The sequence below is a fragment of the Capronia coronata genome, assembly GCF_000585585.1.
Source record: "Capronia coronata CBS 617.96 chromosome Unknown acBCG-supercont1.8, whole genome shotgun sequence".
Lineage (NCBI taxonomy): Eukaryota > Fungi > Ascomycota > Eurotiomycetes > Chaetothyriales > Herpotrichiellaceae > Capronia > Capronia coronata.
Genome location: NW_006912900.1, coordinates 1,362,349 through 1,372,607, shown reverse-complemented (window position 1 = coordinate 1,372,607; position 10,259 = coordinate 1,362,349). Strand labels below are relative to the sequence as shown.

At 53.6% G+C, this 10,259-nt stretch overlaps 2 protein-coding genes across 2 annotated transcripts; one reads left to right on the top strand and one right to left on the bottom strand.

Annotated features, from left to right (window-relative positions):
- Positions 1–2,540: 2,540 nt before the first annotated feature.
- A1O1_08733 (uncharacterized protein) lies at positions 2,541–2,841 on the bottom strand (the record flags this gene model as incomplete). Its single annotated transcript, XM_007729591.1, has 1 exon — positions 2,541–2,841. A coding segment is annotated over one exon (300 nt), but the record flags the coding sequence as incomplete, so codon positions are not given.
- Positions 2,842–5,458: 2,617 nt separating this feature from the next.
- A1O1_08732 (uncharacterized protein) lies at positions 5,459–9,363 on the top strand (the record flags this gene model as incomplete). Its single annotated transcript, XM_007729590.1, has 3 exons — positions 5,459–5,602; positions 5,638–7,938; positions 8,104–9,363. 3 exons carry the CDS (start codon positions 5,459–5,461, stop codon positions 9,361–9,363), a joined length of 3,705 nt encoding a protein of 1,234 aa, XP_007727780.1.
- Between the last annotated feature and the right edge of the window lie 896 nt (positions 9,364–10,259).

Below are 10,259 nucleotides of genomic sequence, written 5' to 3'. Positions count from 1 at the left end.
TCCGTCGACAACCCCCCCGCCGCTTCCGGCGAAGGGGCCCCGTCGACCTGTTGAGGTGCGTGGCCAGAGGCCTATTCGTATCCGACTACGACGTGCGGGGTCACAATGTCGCGTTCCGGCACGGATTCTGACTTAGAGGCGTTCAGCCATAATCCGGCAGATGGTAGCGTCGCGGCAATGCCTTGTCGGTATTGCCAGTAACCTATAGACCCATCTATAGATAGTAGTGGTAAGACTACTACCCTTAGCTAGGTAGGCACCTCTGCAGCCTCCTCCCCGTGACACTTTGCAGTCACGGTTCGGCACAAAAGTATAGAAGCGATTGTTTATCGGCTCTATACTAGGAGTTCCCCGGTAATACCTCTCCCCTGAAACCCATAATTAATTAATCATTACCAGGCCTGAGGCTACTACCCCGGCTAAAAAGCCGGCCTCAACCACACGCCTACAGCCTGAAGACTAGGGGTGAGACTCGGCTTAATCAACGGGGCGAGCAAAACGTAAGAGGTCCGACAGCGCCAAACGCTACCGGCGCCCCACGCCCGGAACTAACAAACCCTCGGCCCTCAGCCTTCGAAATCAACTAAGTTCTAGGCCCTCAACGCCTAGAACTTAACTAACCCTCAGCCATCACGCCCCCGGAACCAACCAAGATCTCGGCACTCAACCCCTGAAACCGACCAAGTCCTAGGCACCTAACGCCTTAACCAAACCCTATTCTATACGCCCCCGGAACCAACTCACGACCCCCGGAACTTAACTGGAACCTCAACCTCAGCCCTCAGCCCAGCTCATGGCACTCCTCTCATGTATCCACCGACCTCTTTTGGATGCACATCTCGTCAGTCAATGTCAGTGTCCCAAAAAAGGTTGAAAAATGCACAATTTTGTATGGGGATCCGAGCAAAAAACGTCGGTCGCGGGCCCGCCCCTTAGAGGGCTTAAAAAGCGTTCGCCACGGGGCCCTACCCTATAGGAAAAACAGGGCAAGAGGGTTAAGCTTTAACTGGTCGAGGAGACCGAGGTCAACTGGTCGAGACGGACGCCTAGCAGAGGAGACCAAGGCCAACTGGTCGAGGAGGGCTATATGTTGCAAGTATGATTGTTACTTAGGCTGCTAAGTTCTAATTACACAGGGTTGCCACCTCAAATACCGTCGCCCCACATTGTAATACGCCAAGCCTAATCAGGAAGGCTGTCATTTTATGATATTTCAACACTATAGGCTAGCCGAGGCGGGACACCCGCCGCGGTCGAGGAGACTAGGGCTACAGGCCGATTAAGGACTCGGAGGGTCAACTGGTCGAGTCAATAGGGTAAGCAGGAAGGGGCTACTAGTTGGAGCAAGGTAAAGGCAACTGGCTACGATTGGAGAAAGGCAAGATAATCGACTAAAGCAGCAATAGGGGTCCACTAGTCGGCAGGACTGGGTCCTACGGGGGTAAATAGACTTGGCAATAGTGTCATGAACCGGGTGGCCCCCCGGTTATGTCAAGATATCAATTATAAGTTCAAGATCTCTAGGCACAATGCCTAGGATTCAAGTCCTTTTTGAAAGCCAGGCGGCCCCCTGGGCGACTGTGAACCTGTTCGTGATAAATAGGCACGCCAAGAGTAACCGCCTACGCGGTCCCTTCGCGGACACCGAAAAGGTCTAGGAATCAATTAATCGATCAATCCTCCCCCTCTCCTTAGATCTCTAACGTTCTATTTTCCTCTATTTCCTCTCCTAGAAGTACGCCGTAGTACTACTCTACTAGTAGGTATCTTATTATCCTACGGAGCGAAGCGAAGAGGTCTGTGCAAATCTCGTCAAGAAAGCCGCGATTTTGATTGGACTGTTAGGATTCATGCAGGAGCAGGCCGGGCATGACATCCAACCAGGAGCAGTAGCCAGAAAGGGCAGGATTGCCGAGTGGGCACGTGAAAGCCTTGCAAGGTAAGGCTGGGTCACGTGACAACTTTGCTCTGTGCTCTGTGTTGCTCTGCTGAGCAGAGCAACAGAGCACAGCAGAGCACTACGAGTCTCATATGTCTATATAGTCTCCCATCTTTCCATAGCAGTTCATAGTCTCTGGTAGTCAACTTCGTTCACAAGCTAGACGTTACCATCGCGTTGATAGCTTTCGTTCTGACTTACCCTTGTGCCCTGGAATACTATCCTCCTGCCTTCCCACACATCAGGAAACCCTGATCGATATCGTGACCCCGAGGAACGATTCGTGACAGGATCGAAGAGTTGAAGCGTTATATTAATAAATTACTAGACGAAGAGATATCTAATAGCGATATGAGTACTTATATGCTAATATTATAAGGTGCGTAGTATACGTTATATAACGAGGAGTTAGTCTTGGCAGCCTCGTCCTGGGACATTTACTCTGTTCAACGTCTTGTTTGATCTGTGAGAGCCCTTCGTCTCTTCGTTCAACCACTGTGTTTCATACGGATAGATTATCATGCTCCTCCGAGCAGTAAACAATCAAATCTGAACTACTCTGCAAGCAGTGGCATCGTATCATCCCCTAACATTTACGCACCGCCCTCTCTCTTCGCATACTCATCCTCCATCCCCTCATACTGCACATCCATCACTCTCTTCTGCTCCCCAAGGCCTGCAGTCGCTATCCGTCCTTGAGCTGGCTGACCTGCGCCATGCATGATCGGCTGCTGTTGCTGGGAGCCATTCTCGATCGGAACCCTGGTCTTGGTCGTCGTTATTTTCTTGTGGCTGGCATTCGCTCCCATGGACAAACTGCCCGACGCGGCTCCAGCCACTGAGGCACTCGCTGAGGCGACCGCTTGAGACGTTTTCTTGAAGAACCCGGCGTCGTTGGACATTCTCACAATGATGATGATATTGGTAGTGGTCGTAGACAAGGTGAAGTTGGTGTTCGTAGGCAAGTCAGATCCAAACACTCTGCCCCTTCCTTCGCTTGGATAGTAGATGGAGGGCTATTGACACGAGACAGAAGACTCTTCGTTGAGTATGTGGTGTATACAGGATCAAAACAGACCAGTCAATCCAGCCGATAGCAAGCAGCAATGGGTATTGTGTTGAATCAATTCAATACACCAGATGTCTTCCTCGACGATACACTAAAGATACGCAAGTTGAAGAGAGAGCAAGACTGAAATTCAAATCCAGGCAGCAAACAAGTAGGGTCCAAGTCTGCCTATTATGACCTCTATCCAGTTGCCGTGCTCAGACATCGGAAAACCGGTTTCGTAAAACCATGCCTCAAGTCAGGCCTATCGTAAACACTCCTTAGCCACGGTGGTATCCTCGTTGTTAGCCTAGCCCGTTGGGGCAAAGGGTGCTTCAGCAAGGGTGCTTCAGCTGGAGTACTTGGTACTATGTTACTAGTTTCATCCTCCGCTCGATTTCAAGGTTGCCTTTGATCCAAACATTTCCCATGCCATTGATGTCATACTTGGACAACGCGTGTCCGATCTGCAAATGGCATTCCGGGTAGTACTAGTAGCTGTATACATATTGGTTCCGTCATTTGAAAGCTTACGCGGAATATTGTGCGAGAAGTCTGTAATATTACGTACAGACTCGTTATTGGCTGTGATTGGCTTGATCAACCGACAACCTCTTTGTTCTTGATGTACTACTACAGAATCAATGAATCCGTTCATTGTTCACGAAATTGAAGAACAATGGGGAAGTATCGATCTACTCTTCAATCCAAGGTCGACGGTGTGGCTTTACTGAGCCTCCTGGCTCCCTATGGGCCGGGGCAAATGTGTTGCCCAAGTCATCGATGACCTACCTCTATACACAAGGCTGCGCTAAGACATGTTATCTCCTGGATGTCTCGGCCTCGCCTACGACCATCAATTCAGGTAGACGAGATTCGTACAGGACATCAATCTCAAACACAGACATCGCCAGCTCAATCGGTGCGTAGGCCTTTGCAGGAAGTCGATACAGCTCTTCTGCCGCACTTTGACCTTTCTCGACTGCCTGCTGCCAGAGCTGCGGAAGTGAATTGTAGCTGCAATATTCACACGTTCACTTACTGCCTTGTAGGACCCGGCAGTAGACACGCTTCGACAATCGCAGACCTCGTCTCCCACCTGCAAATGGATTCGTACTCACAATAGCCCGGATATATACAGCTGCTGCCCAGTCAGTCATACTGCTTCGCTGCTCTGCCGCACGCAGCCTCAATTCACTGCTTCTATTGATCCCGCACGCCGATCTTGCCGCACCCTGCCTCAATACACTGGGAGCCCTCCCTCGCCATTCACTGTTCCTATTGTTCGCCAAGCTGAGTCTGCGTCTCTGCCTCACGGTGCCGGCAGTATACGCTTGGCTTCACCAGCCCGCGTGTGTTTGCGGCTTCACTCACCTACAAGTATTTTCTTCCACTGGCCAACTCTCTCCTCTCTTCATATTCTCTTCCTCTTCTCATACACACATTCCCCAAGCAGACTGCGAACCAAGTCTTCTCTTCCATTGGAAAGTGTGCATACCCTTCATCTCTCAAACCTCAATCTCTTTGTCGAAGATCAAAGCCTCTTCTCCTCTCTTTCGCTCACCCGATCTTCTTCTTGCTCTCCAAAAATCGTATCTGTTCTCCGCCTTTGTTTGGTTATTCTTCTCAGTTAGCTAGACAACAAGCTTCTGCAGAAATCGTCAACACCAGCAAAGAGTGTCTCTCTTCTCCTCCTCTCTCGATCAAAGATCAGAGCAAAAACCTCATCTTTGTTTGTCAAACTTCTCTCTCTCAATCTCAATCAGTCGATCTCATCTTCTCTTCACCGGCTTCGTGTGGTCACTTTTCACAGTAAAAGCTAGACAACAAGCTTGACTGCGAAAGATCGTCACAACCAGCAGAGACCATCTCCTCTTGCCTCTCCTCTCAATCTCCTCTCACTTTGACAAGCAAGAACCGCAAAATCTGAATCTTCACTTTTCTCGTCCAGCAAGAGAATCGACAGGACCAAGAGAGCAGACCTTACCTTGAGAACAAAAAAACCTTCCCTTTTACCTGTTTCCACGAGCAAGAGATCCGACAATCCTGAAAACTTCTACACTGAAAACAAAATAAAACAAACTCCTCTCCTCTTCACAAAGCAAGAGATCCGGCAAGCTCATACAAACCTCACTTTCAAATCCGCAAACCATCATTTTTCACCTCTTCCACGGGAAAGAGAATCCGGATAAACTTCATTCGCAAGCGCAGTTTCAGACGGGAAGACACAACCTGCAAGCGCAAGAGCAATACGACCACGAACAACACCAACAGACATCAGGAAGACAGATCCTGCACATCCGACAAACACAAACCTTTTTCTCTATGGATCAGTCAATCCTCTCTTTTCTCTTCTTCTTCTGCCTTCTGTTCGGGTCTCTCGACCTGGTGTTGGCGCAACGCTTCACCACCGGACAAGTGCAAGCCGCCGCGGCCGGCGTTGGCGTTTTCGGCGTCCTCGGCTGGCAATCATGCGACTAGGCCATATCGGCCAGCACGTTGATATAGATAAAGAGAGTGCGACCCTATTGGCAAGAGTCGACACCGGCAGTTCTGATGGCCTGTCTTCTTCTGTTTCTTCTTCTGGATTTTCTGGTCTTTCGGATGCACCAAGTGTATTGTCCACTAGGTTGCTTTCGACAATTGGCAGGGCCTGATTGGTTCGCCCCCGTCCGCGACGCCCTTGACAACATTCTACTGGGCCACCCGCGACGAAAACTACCGCGTTGTCGACTATCGAGAAGTCGTCGGCTGGAGAGTTGGCAATCTCAAGGGCGACCTGCCCAGTAACTCTTACAGCACCGCGGTAGTTGGCGATGCCAACGCCGATGCAAATGTCGACATTGCCGAAGCCAGCAGCAGTGGCGATGCCAACAACGGCTCGCCCACCATTACTGAAGGGGCTCACGCGTCCAACAATGCTTCCTCGTGCTCTGCCAATCTCACCGTTGCCATCAACGCCACGACCTTTGGCGTCTTCCTTCAGTCCATTAGCGACATGTCTGCTGAAGTTCTCTCATTTATGGCAACGAGATGGCAAGACTTGGTCGCATCCCGTCACGAGGGCGGCGCCACCGGGTTCCACTTGGGCAAATTGCTAGTCAACCAAGCCCGAACTCAAGTGGTCAAGTCCATTGCGTTCGTGGTCCGTTGCATCCTGGTACTGACGGATGTGATGGGCCTGTTTGCCGGCCTGGTTGTCGTCCTCGTCGGTCGGTACTCGTGGTTCTTGTTCAAGGAGCTGCCGTCTCGCTTCCGTCAATACGCAGCAGTGTTGGCACATTATTTGCAGACACTGGTTAGCGGCATGCTAGCGCGATGCGCTGAGTCAGTTCACGATCTGACCGTAGCATGGGGAGAGGTGAGTCGGCGGTCTCAGTTGCGCAAACTCGAGCTGGACAACGCGCTGCGTGAGGCGGAGCTGCGGGCTCAGACGCTCGACGAGCAGATTGCCCGCAAAGAGCTGGAGGCCGTTCGACGCCGCATGGAAATGAGCATCATGGACCTGGAAACCGAAGGTCATGAGGAGTGGAAGAGGAAACTCCCCGAGCTCAGACGGAACGCTGGATGGGTGCCGACCGCCAAACTTCCACAGCCCCCGGCCTCAGTGGAACAAGGCACCAAGACAGCTGACCTGCCAATTCCTGCACCTGTGCCAGTCCCTGCGCCTGCCGCAGCCCCTTCTAGCCTTTTCTCTGCCCCTGTTTCCTGCCCTACCCATTCTTCCCTCCGTCATCGACCGAGACCTCGATCGACAAGACAGTCCCTTGTTAAAGTGGATTACGAGTCCTCCGACGATGAGGAACTCGCGAGGTTTCGGGAGAAAACTGGGTTTTCTCCACGTGCTGCTCCTCTGTCGTCCGCTGAAGAGCAGGGGCTTCGACGTGAACGGCGGTTGCAGCAGCAAATGGAGGCCGAGGAGAGACCGCAAGAATCCAGGGCCGGCCGTCATTTCATCGCCCAGTTGGAGGGCATGTTTGCGGGTGAGGTCGATGTCCTTGCAAGCGACGACGAGAAGGTCGCTTCGGATGAGCAAACTCATCAGACCATGCAAGAGACCGAGTCTGCTACCCCAGAGACTCCTCCAACGGCTGGAGATGCCGTTGTCATCGATGAGACTGCCGCACCAGAGGCGATGCTTCAAGAGGGTGCGCAGTCAATTGGTCCTCTGCCAACCATTCCTGGCGCCTGGGAAGCAGACGAGGAGGTTCCTGAAAAGGTCTTTTCTGAAGCGGGACCAGTGGTGTCTTTGGTTGAAAAGCTGGAGCCTGCTGTGTCTGAGAGCCCGGCCAGGACAGTGGATCTCTGTCCCCAACCAAGCTCTCCACCTGGATCGCAAAACAACCGCGTCGATCAGGAGGAAAAGGACAGAGATGACAACGAGGAAGACAACCAGGGCAAGGAAAAGGTCAACGAGGAGGACGACGACAGCGACGACGATGATGATGATGACGCGAAGCCTGATTCAAAGGGCTCGTTGTCGAATGCGGCAGTTTCTCCCGCCCCCAATGCAGAGCCCCCGTCAAATGCAGCTCTGCCTACCAACGTGAACCTCCTTGGCGCGGGTCAGGAGGTTCCCAGAGCTGCAGGACAATCCCCACGTGGGATTCTGCGAACGGAAAATGGTACCCGCCAATCCTCGGCACGTGTTCGTTTCGCCGAAGAAACGAATACATACCATTTCCGGGGAGATTCGTGCCCCATGGAGGTGGAAGCCTCCGTGGAAGTCATCGCAAGCACGCCGACGCCGACGCCATCGCTGCCGGAACCCCAGGCTCCTCAGGTGCATCAAATGCCCGAGGTTGTGGAGGGTGAACGCGAGCAGGCGCAAGTCGACCAGGCCTCAACCTCCTGGCAAGAAGCCATAGTCCGCCCAACCGCGTTGGACGAGGTGGTGCGGACTAGCATGCGGGAGTCGAGGGCGACTGGAAGACCCCGGCTGATTCGGCCCGTACGTCATCAGCCTCTTCGAAGGGAGCCAGGGCAGGGATCCACTGGAGTGGGCTCGCCGTTTGCCCATCTTTTGCACCCCCCTGCCGCCCCTCAGCCAGAGCCTGAGCCAGTTCAGCAACCGAGCCAGTAGCCCGCTGGGCCTATCGCTGATCTCGTGAACCAGGGCTCTGCAGATGCTGAGGGCAGCTCGGCACCAGAAGTGCACATGGAGGAAGGCGGATTCGGAACGCCGGCTGTCCAGGACAGCCTTGACCTCCAGTGTACCGCCATGGATCTCGATGGGGAGGAGGAACCACCGCGCGAGACAAACGCAATGGAGGTTGATGTGGCCGTGGAGGCTGCAGAAACAAGTGCGAACATCGCCGATGGCGAGGAGCAGGAAACCCCTGCACCAGTTCAGCTACCTCCCGGAGCACATGTCGGAGCAGACGGGGTCATTGAGCTCGGCGTATACACCGGCCTAGGGGAGAGAGACCCGGCGGTGATTGCCTACAGAGAGCAAGATGACTCCGAGGGCGACTCTGAGTCCGACAGCTCCGTGCGCTCGGCGGCGGATTTCGAGCGGGTGATGGGCAACTTGGGCATTGACGAGGACGGCCATTATCTGAGCGACAGCACGGAGGACGAGCCGGAGGGTGACGACTCCGGCTTGGAGGGTGGTGACGAGGCCGCTTATAGCGACGACGGCGGTGATGTCCTTGGCTTCAATGCCATTGGCAATGCCGTCGACGAATCAGAGGGCGAGGAGTCGGATTTCGTCGAGGACAACGACGATGAAGATTCCGACTTCTCTGATTCGTCTGCTCCTCTCAGAGACCTCCCAGCTCAAGATTTGGAGCTCATGCGAAGATATTGGCCCGAGCGTTTGCGAGCCCTTGAGCAGATTGATGAGGATGAGGAGGGTGAGGAGGAGGACGAGGAGGATCGGGAGGATGAGGAGGAGGATAGGGAGGACAGCCAAGGGGGCAACATTGGAGGAGCTGGGGGTGGCAATGGCGATGCCGGGACTGGGGGAGGAAACGGCGATGCCGTCCAGGGGCAACACAGCAGGCAGGAAAGCAACAGCGGAAATCAGGTCAAGGAAGAGAGCCGAGGCGAAATCCGAGGCCACTCTCAACCTCAGCCTCAACAAGAGCAACCGCCCAGTTGGAAACAATTAATGGCGGCAATCAAGAGCCTACCAGAGTCATGCCTGGTAGAGCCTTCGGAAGCCGAAACGGTGGTCGTAAATGGCCACGTTGGCATCAGCCCCAGTTGGGTCGCGCGCAACCCCGGATTCACTCTCAGCCAGCGCGGACAGAACTTCCTCCGCTGCAATGAGAGCTTCCGGGTGGAATACGGCTGGAAACTCATCCTGAACTGTGAAGCCGCCAAATCTGGATGCGACAGATATCGGACGGCCAAGAAGGCCAGGGTGGAATGAAGGGTGGGGGAGGGTGGAGGATGGAGGAGGATGCTGATGATTGGCATTGGCAGGAGAAAGCCAAACGAATTCGACACGAATCAATCAATCAAATCCTGAATCAATCAATCGATGGACGTCGCTTTCGCTTTCGCTCATTCGCCCACCATCACTTTTTGTACAATGCGTATGCTGTTTGTCATCAAATGGCCGATTGCTCATGCGCAGTGCGTACGCGGGACCGGACGAAGAGTTTAGCCGACCATGTTGATCCTCCCTTCGTGTTTTCTAGCGACGATCTGCAAGGCTTCTCTTCTCTATCGGCCGGTGAATCACTATTGCGTCTGCATGGAGGGAGACACCGTGGGGAGAATCATTCTTGAATCGTCTCGCACAACAGCAATGTCGAAAAACCTGGACCACTTGATAACGGTCTCACTCCGCCTTTTGGACACACACTTGAGGTCGAGAGACCGAGCGTGGAGACGTCGAAGAACGGTACGGAGCTTGTCGTGGTTCAGCCGTGCGACTTGTCCAATTCGGCCGAGTCGGACATCAGGCTGGCGGCTGACAAACTGACGTTGCGCCAGCTTCAAGTTGTGCATGCACTCTCCTCCTAGTGTCATTTTCATAGGCGCCTGGACGTTGACTCGAGCTCCATCTCGGACGACAAAGCCACAAGGTCGGGTCCGCCGGGAGATGGTATCGACCGAATACGAGTCCGAGTCATACGGCGGGTTCTGGTACGTCCAAGCTTCAGAACCCTGGAGTGGCAGTGGGGAGGCATCGGCAAGAATGTAACGATTGATGATGTTCGAAGACGAAAGATCTCTGGACATGAACAGAGCTAGGTTTTCTCCTGGCCTCGTACTCCGTATCCGTTAGCCAACATCGGGAACGGAGAGCGGTCTACCGAC